This window comes from Neopsephotus bourkii, unplaced genomic scaffold, assembly GCF_033783945.1.
Source record: "Neopsephotus bourkii isolate Nb327-2 ecotype Australia unplaced genomic scaffold, CSIRO-AGI_Nbou_v1 NB_1542, whole genome shotgun sequence".
Lineage (NCBI taxonomy): Eukaryota > Metazoa > Chordata > Aves > Psittaciformes > Psittacidae > Neopsephotus > Neopsephotus bourkii.
Window position 1 is genome coordinate 3,123,786 of NW_026902018.1, and position 16,560 is coordinate 3,140,345.

General features: G+C 48.4%; 1 protein-coding gene across 3 annotated transcripts in view; it reads right to left on the reverse strand.

Annotated features, from left to right (window-relative positions):
* The window catches only part of TPCN1 (two pore segment channel 1), a 44,484-nt gene extending 28,177 nt beyond the window's left edge, over positions 1-16,307 (reverse strand). Inside the window, exon 1 of one of the 3 annotated variants that reach the window (XM_061370557.1) lies at positions 15,428-16,307. In XM_061370557.1, the coding sequence (XP_061226541.1) occupies positions 15,428-15,539 (112 nt within the window). In that variant the 5' untranslated portion in view covers positions 15,540-16,307. Of the gene's footprint in view, positions 1-360; positions 478-15,427 lie in introns of those variants that run through there. The other 2 variants (XM_061370560.1, XM_061370561.1) reach the window with 2 other exon arrangements.
* Positions 16,308-16,560: the final 253 nt, after the last annotated feature.

Genomic DNA, 16,560 nt, shown 5'->3' on the forward strand with positions numbered 1-16,560 from the left:
ACAGAACACATTCCCAGGAATACACCACCCTCCCAGCCAGGCTATTACGTGTCAAACTAAGTCAATTCAGACTCTCATTGTTTGCTCTTTGGTGTCTGCATCTGTTTTAATCGATAATATATATGTATTTTTTAATCCAAACTACTAACCTCCTAGAGATTCAAAGAGTTATAAACAAACTCTACAGGGTAGCTCTCCCATTTGCCTCCGAGCTCTCCCAGTCTGGCTCTCATTAGCCTGTTTGCCAGATGTTCTGCTTTCTAGATAGCACACGCTTTTTATGGCATTACACTGAAACAGACTGAGATGCTTCTAATTACCTCGCCTGCCTCCAAAGCCATGTGCCTTTACTGGACTCACCAGGGCTTTCTCCTGCAAGGCTGAGGAAGGTCTTGATGGAGCTGCTCGTTGCCATCCTGCCAGGATAATGCTATTTTAGCACGTATACCTGTGATAACAGAACTCTGCAAGCTGTGTGGAAGGCAGAGCAAGTGACATAATGCAGCAAAAATATCCTTACAGTTCAATCTGTCATTCAGCCTGACATCAGCAGCTTCTCTGGGCACCCTGTGCCAGCGCCTCAGCACCCTCACAGGGAAGAGCTTCTGCCTAAGAGCTCAGCTCAGTCTCCCCTCGGGCAGGTTCAAGCCATTCCCCTTGGCCTGTCCATACAGGCCCTTGTCCCAAGCCCCTCTCCAGCTTTCCTGCACCCCCTTTAGGCACTGGAGCTGCTCTAAGGTCTCCCCTTCAGGAGCCTTCTCTTCTCCAGGCTGCCCCAACCCAGCTCTCTCAGCCTGGCTCCAGGGCAGAGCTGCTCCAGCCCTCACAGCATCTCTGTGGCCCTTCTTCATTAAATACAACCTAGTACCAACTTTGTCCTTTCTTTCAATCTTGTTTGTAAGAACTGTCTTGCATTTACCCCTACCCTTACAGTCATAATTTGTTCTTCACGAGCCCTGTTACAGAACACACTTGCCACCTGTTTCTTCACAGGAGCACTGTCTTTTCCTGTTGGAGCTGGACACACTTCCAAGAGTGCAGGCTGTCCAAGGCAAATGTGGCTCCCTAGAGCTGAGCAAATGCTTCCCAAGTCTGCTGTAAGAGTCCATATGGATGTGTAAGCACCACTAAGGTCTCACTGGGAGGCTTCAACCCCTCTGCAAGCAGCGAAAGGGCATGAAGCAGGCTGAGAGTGACCTGGCTTCAGTCCCTCATCACCATCACTGCTGCACCATTTAACCAGAGCTGTTCTTCTCAGGCTTTGCCTTCATCACACCACCTCTGTTCTTAACACCATCCCTCTTGACTGTATTTGTACCCAACTACCCTAACTCACAGAGCTCAAGCTTTCCATTAAAAGGAAACTCAACCAGGCACCCAGCAATGCTGGAAGGCCATGGAAGAAGGCAGATCCCAACAGGATCAAAGATGCTTTCCTGGACCTCCTGACCTGTCCCAGTGCAGGATGCCCATGCTGGCTCAAGCTGCCAGCTCTCTGAGGCTGCAGTGAGGATGAAGAAGGCTGCAGGAGGAGGACAGCATTTATCTATGAAGACAAGCAGCAGCACTCCTCTCTCCTGGAAAGCCAGGAACTCCATGAGGTGCCCACACAGAAGACACAAATCCATGAAAAACCATGGAAATGAAGTAGATGCCTACCCTACACAAGCTGTACAGGCGCCTGCAGTCCCAAAGCCAAGATATTAGTCAAGTATGCTGGAGCTGTACCAGCACCAACCATGGCATTTTCCCTTCCAACTGCTTACATGCCATGTAGCTTCACCTCCAGAGGATTTATCTCCCCGCTCCATTGCAGCTGATAAGAAACTGCTCCTTTTCAAGTGCTGAAGCATGAACATGTGTGCATTTGGCTTCTTCAAGGCCAGACTCACCTACCCAGGAGGAACAAAAGCTGGAAGCTGCCTGGAAAGCACAGCTGGTTTGGCATTCGGCCACACATCTCAGAGGTGAGAGATACAGACAGCGAAATCACTGCCTTCAGTGCCTGATTGCCAGTTCAGCATCGCAGGAGCGAGCTCTGCAGCTCAGCACATCCCAGCGCCTGTCCTGCTTTCAGGAGATGTTATGGGGAAGTGGAAACAATTTACTAGCTGTTTGTTGCCTAGGAAAAGCAGGGCAGCTCCAGAGTACAGTGCCAAGCCCTTCTGCTGCAAGAGAAATCATTTACTTGTGAGTGTTTCAAGTCAGTGTAACTGAGTCACGCTCTTCCTTAGAGACGACTGCAGAGCAGAAATATATGCAAAGGCCTCAGGGCTCTTTGTCTTACTATACCCTCACAGCACTCACTTGCTGTGAAGCTCAACGAATAAAGTCACTTCTGCTTCCTATTTAACACAGAAAAGTTTATTGGTAAAAATATGGATGTTGCCACTTCCTGTCAGTGGTACGAAGCGACTGAAGCACTGACCTCACCTTCGTTCCTACAGCATCAACACGAGCTCCCTTCATGTTATCATCCACCACACTCCAGGGAGCTGAATCCACATGAAGGAGGAGCAGATGTCCCTCAGCATGGTAAGCCACTTCTTATCTATTATTGCCTTATATCAGTTGTGCTGCCTATCGTCTTACAGCGAAGACAACTTAAGCCCTGTGTTGTTTAATTAGAGGACCACTGCATCCTTGCTAACATCTGCACTGTACGCATGTAACAACTCTGATGCACAAGCTGAATGCAAGGACAGAGCAGCTAAAACCTGGGAGGAAACTGTTTTGTCTCAGCAGAAGCCATGGCTCCAGCCAGCAATTGCTCTGAATGGGTGAGAGCCAATAGTTAGTTAACCCTTTGCTTTGCAGCTCACTCACCATTCAATGAGGGATGAGCTATGACAATTCGCTTGGACATTTACTTCCTGCACCACCCTACTGGGAAAAAAGGGACATTTGTAAGGAAGAAGAAAAAGCAAAAGGCTTCTAAGAAAATAAGGATAAGGGATCAGTTAGTTGGAGATCCTCATCTATGCAGCTCACTGCCTTGTCTCTTAGGGCACCCACCCTCCTTTGATCTCAACACTGACTCACTCTGGGCTTGATTCTTTTTCCTCTTGCTATGTTGGGAGTTTTGAGCAGAAAATGCTTGATTGCTGGCCAATTGTCACTCTTGAACATGTAGCAGCAAGAGGCAGAGGGACAGATCTCTTCCACTCAGGATGCCTGGGATCCACACTCAGGTTAGTGAGAGGCTTCAGTGGCTGGAGATGAACTGACAGATGCTTTGTCACCCTTACAGAGGCCAGCCCTGACCCCTCTAAGCCTCCCATAGCTCACTGATACACACCAGACCAAAAGCCTCCTAAAAAGGAGGATCCCTCCTTGTGTCCCAGAGCTGCATCCTGCAATAACATTACCTGCCTTACCAGCTCTTGCTCCTCAACTGCATCTTCTTCAGGCAGCTCACACAAACCACTGCATGCATAAGCCCTCTTCCACAAAGCTGCTTTCTGCCAGATGTGTGACTAAATCCTCCTGCATGAGAAAGTCCATGAAATACCATAAGAGAGCCAGAACCTGACATTCCACAAGCTAAGACTGTGTAACACCAGAGTACCTGCTTCTTAAGAGAGCTGCAAAGTCCAACCACAGCAGTTTTATTCTGTAATACTCACATAAAAGGCTGTGTTAGGAAAATACAATTAAGAACCTTGCTAGTGTGTTAAAGCAAACTGCTGCCTGTTTCATATCCTTTATTTCTGATCTTCACAAGCAAACCTCCATACCACAAAAAAGGAGAAGTCAAAACCACAACAGAAGGATCATCTACCACCTTACATCACCGATCATTTTATATGCGCCGTAATCTTGTCAGGCTGATCCTATCACAGCAACAAAGGCTTTACAGACACAGAAATAGAACTGGAATTAAATACCCGAGCCACTGAGGGGCTTTATGATACAGCTGATTTAGAATGGAATAAAAACAATTGCATATAATAAAGTTTTTACTTACCACCCCCCAAAACAAAGAGAGAAGCTCAAAGGGTATGGCTCATGAGAGGCCAGACATGAAATACACACAAATCCTAATGCATGCTGTTGGAGGAAGCAACAGAAAGACACAATATCCGAATCTCTCAGATAGAGCAGTTCTTTAACGTATCCTGTTACATGAAGGAATTTCCTCTTTTTGTACCAAAAAGGGAAACTGATGCCTCGTGGTTTTAAGACATTAAAAGATCTCCTTTAGCACCAGTAACAACAATGTCAGCATTTTAAAAGCACGTTCCTCATTTCAATTCTCCAATGCAGAGCCTTTGGATCTGCCTGATGCCGTTTGGAAAGATGCTTGATTTAGCTGCAATCTGGCCTTTTTACCCAAAGCACTGTGCTGCCAGGTCCCACTGCCAGCTCCAGCCCTCCAGGGAAGTCACAGTTAGCAATGGGAAGGACTTTCCTTATGTGAGGAAACCAGTATTAGTTTGGGCAAAAACCTCCTGGATGACCACCCAGAGCTGGAACAGGACTAGAACAGAGTAGGCAGCAGTAAGGCATGTGCCATACCGCCCTAAAGAGAGAGGGATAGCAAGAAAATGAGATAAATGCAGTTAAATAACAAGATTATGGCAAAACTCCAACGCCTTGCCATGACAAACTGAGACTGATGGCAGTTATTTGTTGTGGTACAGTAGGGAGAAGAAGGTAATTGTGTTTTGTGGTGTCAGAACACAACTCCACCACACTGGTTCTCAATGATAACACAACCACATCTCCTCTGCCTCACCATCGTGCCTCAGCCAGGAAGGAGAAGCTGCCAACTTCAGAGGAAGCTGCACATAAAGGAATGGGGAAACCCCCAGTCTCTGGTGCTGTGTAACTGCCCTCTGGTAAGAGATCTCTGCACATGTGGCAGGAACTGAAGAGGTTACATGGCTGTAGAGGAAGGAAGGAGTTAAACCATTAGTGAGGAAGGAAAGAAGGAGTTAAACACCTGCAAACCAGCAGCCAGGGGGCTTTCCCTCAACTGGTCCTTACCCAGGTGCTGCAGTTCTCATACTTAACCCTATCTTCAGAAAAGGGGTAATTTTGATGTCTAAGGTCTTCCAGCACTGCAGAACCCTCTCCAACTCTCAGGAAGCGATTCCAAACACTGTCAAATAGGTGCTTATTCCAACAGACACAATTTCACTGTTACCCAGTTACTGAAACTACCTCCAAGCCTCATGGGTCTTGGATGAGCAGGAGCAAGGGCACTTAGAACCACACCAAGCATGAATACAATGGCACCATCACCTGCCTACCCTAAACATGATTCTAGTTGTAAGGTCTGAGGAATACACACCCCATATACACACTGGACAAGTGTCCCACATGCTCACTTTCAGCTCAGTTGATCGTGCAAGGAATGTTGCAGTTGGCACAGGGACAACACGTAACCCCTGTGACAGCCCCTGCTAATAACACACCTATTCACTAACCAGTCCTAACAACCAGCTGGATTTGGAGACCTGCTCCTCAGCCTCTTTGCAGAGTCACTGCCTACACGGTGTTGATTTGTACTGTTCACTTCCTCAATCCAAATGCAGCGTGGGTGCCAAAGTAAATATCTTCTCACAACAGCATCAAGCTCTCTTGTAACCTCACCAAATAAGTCGGAGCATGGGTTCAGGTCCATATGGCACTCACCCTTCCATAAACCCACACAGGCCAACATGGAGAACTGCCCTGTAAGTCCAGATCTTAGAAGAGCTGTTGCTGGTTTCCCATTATTTTGCCTGGAAACCCTGTTTGGCTGCAATGTCCTGCCTGGTGCAAAATCTCTTTGGGGGCTAGAAGGAAGTCTTTATCACAGCAATATTCACACTGCAGACCTAAGGGAGAATAACAAGTGATTTGCTGCTTTTAAATGCCTACCTCTAGATTCAGCTGTTTAAACTCTATTTACTGCAGGAATGGAAGAACAGATCACACAATGACCAGGTTATCTGGTTTCACAACAAATACACACTATATAGAGGACTTCTTGAGCTTCTCCATAGCATTACTGACCAGTGGTCAACCTTGAATTCCTACCAGGTCAGTATCGCTTCACATTTCTCAAGTCCTTTAAAGCACCTTGAAGTCATAGAATTACAGAATGGGATGGAAAGGACCTTAAAGTTCATCCAGCTCCAGCCCCTGCCACCTTCCACTGGAGCAGCTTGCTCCAAGCCCCTGTGTCCAACCTGGCCTTGAACACTGCCAGGGATGGGGCAGCCACAGCTTCTCTGGGCACGCTGTGCCAGCGCCTCAGCAACCTCACAGGGAAGAGATCCCTCCCTACATCCGACCTGAACTTCCCATGTCTCTCCATGATTTTCTTCCACTCCCAGTTCCTGTTTCTTCCTTTGCTGTACAGCAGTGCAGCCACCACAGGCATGTCTGTACCATGTTTTGCTACCTCTCCAATAGCTTTAAAGCTTCCACGAGCATTTAGTTGTGCTCTCTCAAAGTACATCAGTAATTATCCATGTTTTGAAGTCTTCCCCTTTGCAGCCACCAGAGATAAGGTCCTGCCACCAGCTTTGTGTTTGAAAGGAAGGGGCTTTGCCTTGCTCACTTCCCCCTTCCTGACCCCGAGGCCAAACTCCTCCTTAGGAACTTGCTTGGAAGCTTTTACCGGCAGGACCAAAGCACCTGCAGCAGGTCAGAAAAAGGACACCACTTATTACTACTTGCAGGCAGTAAGGCAGAGACACAGAGCAAGGCAGTCAGCAAGAATTCCTCTCCTCAATCCCATTTCCAGTACTTGTGTTCTGCTCAGCACCCTGGCAAAACAATGTTCCCCTCAGCACCATGAAAACAAGCCCAGCAGTGTTTTCCTATTTCTGCAGTGACTCACCATGAGCTAAGTGAATAACCAGCTGGACATCACTGGGAGGTGGTGCAGGAACACTGCATTGACAAGAGGGATTACACAGCAGCGCTTGTGCCTCTCACCAGGCATGGATGCCCCCAGCCAGGCTGAGTATGCCACAGGAAAAAGGGGACGGAACATGGAAATACTTCCTTTAGAGCCTCATACCCCCAGCCAGCAGCCCCAAAGCACTTACTCTGGAGGGTGGCATTCCTTCCTTCTCCCATGTCTGATTACCCTATAAAGGCATGGCCAGGTCACCAGTACATTTTGACCCAGTGCTCCCACTTGCAGGATTGATCACTTCAGCTTAATTCTACAGGCATTTCTTCATTTAGTTAACAAAAAGCAGGAATGTATTTGTGCATTCTAGTGCAATCCTTTAGCAGCTACACTGCTTTTGTACAATGAACTTTCCCAAACCCACTGAGGATAGTGAGAGTGCTCTCGGAAAATCACTTACAGTTGGAATAAAACACAGATGATGAGATATCCCAGCTGACAATGTATGCACACACGTGTGCAAGGCAGTCATGTAGGAAATGCAAGAGAGTCCAGCCCCATAGAATAAGGGGCTTTAACAAGGCTGTGCAGAGAGATACATCCTAAATTTCATTCCCCCACATAACTGGGAAAGGAAAAGCCTTTTGTTCCAAGCAGACACCACCAGATTGTGACTACAGATAACAATAATAATCAATAATCTTTGAGGCCAGAGGAGGCCATGGAGATGCTGTGAGGGCTGGAGCAGCTCTGCTCTGGAGCCAGGCTGAGAGAGCTGGGCTGGGGCAGCCTGGAGAAGAGAAGGCTCCTGAAGGGGAGACCTTAGAGCAGCTCCAGTGCCTAAAGGGGCTGCAGGAAAGCTGGAGAGGGGCTTGGGACAAGGGCCTGTAGGGACAGGCCAAGGGGAATGGCTTGAACCTGCCCGAGGGGAGACTGAGCTGAGCTCTTAGGCAGAAGCTCTTCCCTGTGAGGGTGCTGAGGCGCTGGCACAGGGTGCCCAGAGAAGCTGTGGCTGCCCCATCCCTGGCAGTGTTCAAGGCCAGGTTGGACACAGGGGCTTGGAGCAAGCTGCTCCAGTGGAAGGGGTCCCTGCCCGTGGCAGGGGATTGGAAATGGAGGAGCTTTAAGGTCCTTTCCAACTCAAACCGGGCTGGGATTCTATGATTCTATTATAAAGGCAGCTCTGGATACAAGCTCCAACCCACCCCACTATGATCCGAATCACATCACGCTCCTCTTGTCACCCTCAGGATCTTTTGTCAGCTGCACAGTGCTGTGGTGGATCCACACGAACACACCTTTCCTGCCTCCCCCTCTCCCAGATGCAAACACCAGCAGTGGTGGTGCGTGAGCTTCCAGCTGAACCGCGCACCGGCAGCAGATGGATGAACTCCTAAAGCTCCCTGTAAAGAAAGCAGCCATGTAAAAACCAGGCTTCTTCTCCACATGCAAAAAGCAATTATGCTAAAGACACAGGGAGAGCCCTGCAAGGTCCAGATCAAAAGCCAGAGAGGTTGGAGGCAAGAGAAAGACCTATCAAATTCACCGCACTTTTCCCAGCTTAAGGATCAGAAATGGAGCGTTCTGGCTCATAAATTCTACTTCCAGCAAATTCAAGCTTAAATCCCCCCGAAGGCAATAAGGAAAAGGCAATCAACAACAACTCTAACCACTTCACAGATGCTCCTGTTTAGTTTATACAGCACTTCTTACAGCATTCAAATGGGTAAAATGGGATTTCAACGCAGGGGGGCTGACGGCAGCAGGCAGGATTCCTCGCTGAAGATACCAAGGGCAAAGGAAGTTCTGAGAAGCATCATATTGGTTATGATGAGTGAACTCAGCGTGCTCAGCCTTTGCTCATTTTAATCTGCCACTAAGCAAGCTTGGCTAAACTGAACATCCTGCATCTACAGTGCCTTAAAAATCCACAGGAATCACCAAAATGAACAAACTGATGCGTTCCCTGGGAAGCCATGAAAAAACTCATCACTGTTTGCTTCCAACTGCTGTTCCGCTTCCCGAGCCAAATGTTCCCAAGTCAGCTGCAGTGGCTGAGGAGTGACCGGTTAGAGCTGGAAAGTTGTGGGTTTTAAATTGCAGCTTGAACACTTTCAAGCTCTTTAACATCTTTTATAGTTCCAGGACTGCCTGTTCCAAAAGCGGAGCCCTCCGACGCCACAGCACATGCCCTTATCTCAGCATCTTCCAACTAAAGCCATCACCTTGGGGAGAAACCACTTGGCTCTGCCTGTTCTGCTCTCACACCAAAAAGATGTAGTACAGAAGAGGCACACAAAAGGAAGGGGCTCCCACCTCAAAGCATCAAGGTCATTACCCCTGTGTTCACCAAAGGAGAAGCAGCTTCCAGACTCCTTGCCCCACTCCACAGCATCCTCCCTAATTTACAGTGAGAATGTTTGAAGGATGATATTCATTGCTAGGGCTCTGGGAGATGACAAAGGAGAAAGACCCATTTGACTGCAGGATAACAGAACACTAACCCAAGTCTTCTTTACCTTGTATCCTCTTTTACTCACTCACATTTGAACAGCATGGGGCATTCAAGACCAAATCACTTGGACTTCTTATATCTTACTGCAGTAAAGAGTCAACAGTGCAGAGATTCTGTAGGACAAAGCTTCCTACTGTGAAACACACAATGTGTGCATTGTGCCAACCCATCTCCTGCAGGGCGAGGAAAACAAGGCAGCCTTGGAAAAAACACACACATGATGACTGCAGCCCCCAATCCCTCCTGGTACTTTACTCTGCACCTTCTCTAGGTACCACATTTACAGAGTCCTGTTGAGAAGATCTCGATACAAATACTTTTGTGAGGTCTGGACAACACTGTGTTGTTTCTCTTGCATCAAAGGTACCAGCTCTACCCTCTCTGTACAAGTACTTAAAGCATAGCTGAGGTGGTTGGTCCTGCCTTAAAAACCCCTGAATTCTCAGGATAAATGACATTCCAGAGGGTGATCCATTTGGAACTTAAAAGCAGAAACGTATTTTCCACTGTTTCTAACATTGTTTGAAAGATACCCAACATCTAAAAAGCAGCATTTACCCCCTTCCTCTGAGTACCCAGAGCTCATCACCCAGGGAAACAAATTGTACTGAAGGAGAAAACAATAATCTGCTTATGTTTTGGGTGCTCACATCCCTTTCCAACATCTTCACCCCTCACTCATCTCAGAGGCAGCTCTGCTTTGCTTTGCTTGCTTAAAACACTCATTACAAGTCATCGAGGCCAGGAAAGGATTAGAAAAGCACTGGCAGAAGATGCAAAATGCAACAAGGCTGTTAGGTGAGAGAAATGAGACTTTCAGAAGCATAAACAGCAATCCAACACCCAGCTACCACTTGTGCTTCAGCAGAAGATTCTTCTCTCTATACATTTTAAGCAGGTATATATTAAGAAAAGCAAATCATGCACAGCAATGCAAAGCAGCACCTTGTCAGAACCAGGTCATGAAGGCTTCCTGCCCACTTCCAGGCTTCCTGCCCACTTCCAGGGAGGTGTCATCCGTGCTTTATGGATGAGACATGCTGACCACACTGACGTTAACTGACATACCTAGGTATGAGGAGGAGCAGCTTCAACAGCAGAACCAGACTGCTTCCAAAACTGAGATCTCTGGCCATGCTTCACCCCTACAGGCTCCAATGGAAGCACTGCTACTGGGACTAATTAAAGGCAAATCAGTCGAGCCTAGGAGCAATGAGGTGGGAAAATATCCTGCCCAGCATCCAAGGAAGCCAGATAACCAAAGAGGCTGCTGGAGAGCCTGGCTGTGAGAGATCCAGCTCCATTGCAAGCCTTCACTTGTTCCCTCATCCCTATTTCTTCACACCAATTAGCTGCAGCGTTTCATAATCAGAGCCCAAGTCCACATCAGCTTTGAAATCCTCACTTTCCCACAAGATCCTGAAGGATTCATTAAATCTGTTAGATGGCTGACATTTAAAATGCCTGTTTTCCTTCACAGGCAGCAAAGCCAGGATGCTTTCACAGCAACTAAAGCGGCTCCGCAAGCACAGCTACTGAGTTTGTGTGGCTGCAGCATCTCCCCAGAGGTCAGGTATTTATGCTCTGTTCCCTCAGTCCATCAGAAAACACACTTGTTTTACACCTGGAGAGCTCTTTCATCCTCGGATGGCACTATAGGAAGCAGTGGGAGGAATGAGGCAACAGAGATGTTTCTGGAGCAGGGACTCATTGCCCAGGTGATCTGCGGGTTACCAGGACAGACTTACTTTCCCTCAGTGCTGATACAAACATGTTCTGGACCCTGATCCAATACAGAAGAGAATTGCATCACTTCAGGTTGCATTGGTCACTGCACATGTCAACATATCCATGTCTCAAAAGAACAGCATTAACTGCCCTCGATCCATGTACAAATGTCTACCTGTGGACTGGGAGATGAATTGTCTGTTGTATAGAGAACCCATTAATGCTGTAATTAGACTCTGTGTCCAGAAACATGATTTTCCATCAGCCACCTCCACAAAGAACAGCTTTGCTGGAAGCCTCTTCACACATCCCATCACAGCATGGGGCCGAGGGGGAGGCCTCCTTCAGGAGCTCCAACAGCACAGCACACACCACACACACTGCTCCACAGACACAACCCACAGGCTCTGGGGCAGTCACTGCTTTCCTTACCCACAGCCACATTCCTCACCAAGGACTCTGGGCCTCTTGCTCTTCTGCAGCAATGCACACTAACAACACTCCCCCTACCCAAAAGGGCAGGCTAGCTCTAGTCCTGACAATTCACTCCTCAGGCAGCAGACCCTGAGATCACAAAGGTTCAGCTGAAACTTCAGCCTTCCAAGTTTTAACTTCCCATGTTCCAACATCCCTTCTAGAAAGCATCTCACCTGGCTGTTGCAGTTGCTCCCTCCCCTCCCCATGTCCAATAATTCATTTTTACCTCAACAGCAGATGCAGCTGCTTTCTTGTAAAAACCCAGAGTTTAAAGATGACTTCTTCCACTTGCCATAATCCATTGTGTGGGAGAAACAGACAATATTGTATTGTTCCCTGTATGACACTTTGAGCTGTACTTTCTGCTCTGAACACACTGAAACTCCACTTGAGGCTACAGCAATTTCCATGCGGGAGGCAAAGGAGGATCTTGTATCCGATCTAATACAGGCTAAATCAATGTGCACTCATTTATTGCTTCTAGTTCCCATCAGCTCAAGGAGAGACACTGTCCTAGAGTTTCAAGGCTATCCATGCTGCCTTTGTCTAGGGAAAACATTGGAGATCTGTTGAGAACCCCATCTGAATGCTTCCCAGGAGTGTGGGTGAGGGATGGGAGTCACTAAACCCTGGCTGCTTCTCACTGGTTTCAGCACATCGTTTTGGGAGAAGTCACACAGCATTGCATCCCTTGGGTCTGCCTTCTACAGAAATGCAGTTCCTGTTGGTCATTCACCCAGAGAGGTGCTGGAAAGCTTAATTAGAGTGTGTGCAGCACTTGGAGATTTTCAGGTAAAATGGATTAGGGAAGGGCAGCATCATTAGCATGGATTCAAGTGATGAAAGCACTTCCCTCTGTCTCCTTCAGCTGCTGGAGCTTGAACGGAAAACTACCCAGCACCACAGTCCTATGTGTTGTAGTCAGAAAACCATCAGCACCACAAGGACCATGGTTTTCTGGATGTGGTCTGAATTCCCATCACCTTTACAGGATTCTGACCTGCTGTGGCTATAAATGGGAGCTCCCTGGAACAGGTGTCTCCAGCACAAATCAAGGCAGAGCTTTACTATTCCTCTCCATGCAAGGATTTTCTCCTGCTAAGTGTGATTAGGGAGATTATTTTTTGCAGCTGGACATTTTATTTAAGAACATAATTTTCCACCCAGTTTTCTCCTTTAGCTTTCATTTATTCTAACCCAAGACACTCACTTACCCAGAAGAGGACTCTTCTGCAAGGTTCACTCTCGCACTTCAGTGCTTTCTTTAGACATCAACAACAGACTTGTTTTCAAAAAGCCCTGTTATTATTTACTGCAACTTGTCTGCATTGACAATCAACATCAAGAGTCCAAAACTATAAATTCATTTATCCAAGGACCCGACTGTAACAAAGCCACATTATGGATCAAGTTGTTTGTTTGACTTCTAAAGCAAAAGAAGTTCCTTAAAAGCCATGAGAGCTGAGACACTGAAATCACACAGATACATAGTGCTCAGGATGGAATATGGATCAGTATTTAGAGAGGTTCATTGACACAGCAACACAAAACAGCTTGGTTCTTATCAGCTCTGGGTGTGTGATTTAACAGAGCTTCACACCTGTACACCCACTTCACTTTGTCTTTCCCTCCGTGTCACCTGGGAAGAGGCTGGTGGGTCCTTCACTGCAAACAGTCCCAGCTAGCATCTGGGAAGAGACTTCAGTAACAGCTTTGTGTTTCACCTGCCACCACATCCCCAAGAGCTGATGGCTGGGCACAGTAACAAGTGAGCTATTCCTCCAAATGCTGGCTGAACCATGAGAGTTTAGGCATAAGGAACACAGAACGAGAAGGAAACAGCCCTGTCCCATGCCTTCATCATCACCCTGGCAGCACTCCCTCTCCTGAAAAGGGCTTCTCACATCCCTGAAAAAGACAAGCTGCATAAAAACGTGAAATCACACAGCTCTGTTAATGCCATTTCAGTCCTCAGCAGAGGAGTGGAGGCAGAACAGAAGGGAAACGTTTGAATTGCTCCCAGCCTCCATGGGACATTGTGCATTTCACAGTGGATTTCCTTTGCAGGCGAAGAGGAAAGCTGGACCACACATTCTGCTTCCTAAACAAGCTTACTTTGCGAGCAATGGCATCAGCCTGTTCACTCACTAATTCAAGCTTCCCGCTTCTCAGAGATAAATAAGTGTGCCTTTCAAGTTGTTTCTCCAGCTTTCCCCTTCTAATCTCTCATCCCTGTCTCCCAGTACTCCCTGGCTTCACAGGGCTCTGTATCACCCAGTATCCCTTGCACAGAGTAAGCTTTGTAATTTCTCAGCAAATTCAACTCGAACAGTGATTAAAACACAGCAAAACTTCTTCAACGCCAAAAGACCCTTTATGCAAAGAATCCCAGGAAATGAGTTCTCAAAAACCACACAGCAATCTTTCAAGCAGCACAAAATTGGTCCCTAAACAGTTTCGCTGTATTTCAAGTGAAGCAAACTGGAACAGTTTTATTTATTGATATGCTCATGCTCACACTTGTGCTTTAACATGGTGGCTTTAAAGAAGTAGTGTGAGGTTTATCACTGGGTTAAAGAGATGGGAGGTGGGTGGAAGAAAAAGATGAGTGAAGAGGGATTAAAATTACTCACAAGAAAGCCTATAAATACACCAGTGGGGTGAGGAAGCATTCTCTCTCCCATTTAACTTTAAATTAGAGAGCTAAACTTTGAAAGACAAAGAGATGTAATGGAGCAAAGATGCAGCAGAGCTGAGAGAAAGTCAACTGGGCAATTTAGCCAGGGATGGGTACTGGAGAGGTGGGAGAGGAGAGGAGGGAAAAGGAATCTTGATTGTTAGGAGCCAGCCCCTGGCTCAGGAAGTTGCAGGAGGAGAAAGAGAAGCCACACGGTTGTGATAGAGGAATCACAGCACAGGATCACAGAGGCAGCGTGGATTAGAGGTGTAATGGAGGGAAAGGGATGCCAACCCAGGAAATTATTTATGTGTTACAAATGTTAAGCTCGTGGCAGCAAGGGCTTGAACAGGCTCACGAGACCTGCGCATACACCTGCAATGTAGATTGGAAGTCAGGGGATCTGTTGAGCCAAACTGTTCAAATACATACAGTGAGGTATAACATAAACCAGAAACTCACTGAATGTGCACAACCACATCTGCTGTTCCCATCTCTCCCAGTGCAGGACCATGGCTTCCATAGAGATATGCTGAGGAGAAAGCAATGCTTCCAAGAGATGGGCTTGTGTTTCCCCCCCTCCTGACAGGCACAGCCTGGCGCTGTCCCACTGAATACCTTGGGGCTAACACAAGTGTATTGTCTAAAAGTACTCCAGCTTCTTTGATAAGAACACACTAAAGATGTCAAAGTGATTTAGCACCATGTACCACTTTCCTGGCTGCAAAAATCAGAGCATAAACTAGAAACAGGCAAAACAAGAGTTGCAAAGGAATAGGAAGATACTCCAGAACATCATCAGAGCCACTGTATCTGCCAGCTCAGGCCACAGGTACAGCACAGTGGCCACTGCTGAGGAAAGGGGATGCCAGTGTGCAGGAGATTTGAGCTTAAGGATAATGAGGTCCCAGGTTATTAAATGGAAACCACAAAAATGTGTGTCAGAAACAGCACTGAAGGACCTGTCTACCCAGTGTCCTTCCCCTCGGTGCTGGGAGTAAACAAGCAACACAATAAGCAACTTCCTGATCTGGTTTTCCCAGGCAGGCGGCCGGGACGCTGAGTGACAGCTCCCAGAGGTTCAGGGCCTGGCAAGCACTACAAAGCAGCCACCACAAAGAGGGAAAGCAGCAGAGGCCAGCACAGCAGGCAGGAAACAACGACAAAGTGATCTTACTTTCATTGGGCAGCTCCTCCCGGTCAGCATCATCGAGGGGGGCTGAGGCGCTGCTTCCACTGTCATCCAGGGTGAGGATAAGGGGAACGTCATCATCCATGCTCACAGCCATCCTCTCCCTTCAGAGGCCCGTGCTCCAAGCACTTTAAATGATGCCTGTTTCAGTTCCACTTGTAACATTGATGTCAAAAGCTCTCCCCAGGGATTCCTCCATCAGGGGTGTCTTCTGTACGTAAGAACACAAAGGTATGCGGACCCATTTCTTGACCACAGCTCAAAAAGGATCTAGATTTGCTTTCAAAAGGCAGCACAGGCCACCAGACCCAACGGCAGGATTTATGCTAAAGCTAAACGCAGAAAGCCAGGTCCAGGCTGCTCCTGTCAGCACACAGCTCGCACCGCAGCACGGAAGCAAAAGAAAGTGCTTCTTGACAAACTCCTGAGCGCTCGGCGCAGGAAGCGAGCGGGAGTGACGCATCCAGAGCCAGCATGATGCTAAGTGTCACCATCACACACGGCTCTGGCCCCTGCCATGCCAAAGCGCCTCAGCTCCAGGTGGGGAGGGGAAAGAGGCCGGGTTGAGGCCGCACACATGAAGTTCCGGGGGGCTTTCCTACTGGGGGATGCCACTGGCACAAGGTCTCGGGTCTCTTTAAGAGATGGAGGAAGAGAAAACTCAAGCAGGGCCTGGACAGCGTCACGGGACGCTCCACAACCGGTGCCGCCGCGCTGCCGTCACTCTCCCATCTCCGTCACGGCGGAGGCCGCATCCTTTCAGCAACAGGCCGAGCCCCCCCGGGGCACCGGACGTGCGGCTTCGCGGCGGACAACTCCCGGAGCTGCCGGGACCGCGGCCTGCGGGAGACAGGGACACCGAGACGGGGCTGGCACCGCGCTGTGGGGGCCGCGCTCCCCTCCTCAGCCCTCCCCGAGGCCCCGCCGCCTCCGGCCCGCGCAAACCGGCTCCATCCCGTCCTTTTCCCCCTCTCCCTGCGGAGCCCACCCCGGGCAGCGCCTCCCGCCGCCGGACCTCAGGCACGGCCCCGAACCCCAGTACACCGCAACCCGGCCCCGCCGAACCGGCGCCCGCTGCGACACCTCTCCTCAGCGCCCGGTGCGCGCGGCCCCGCCCC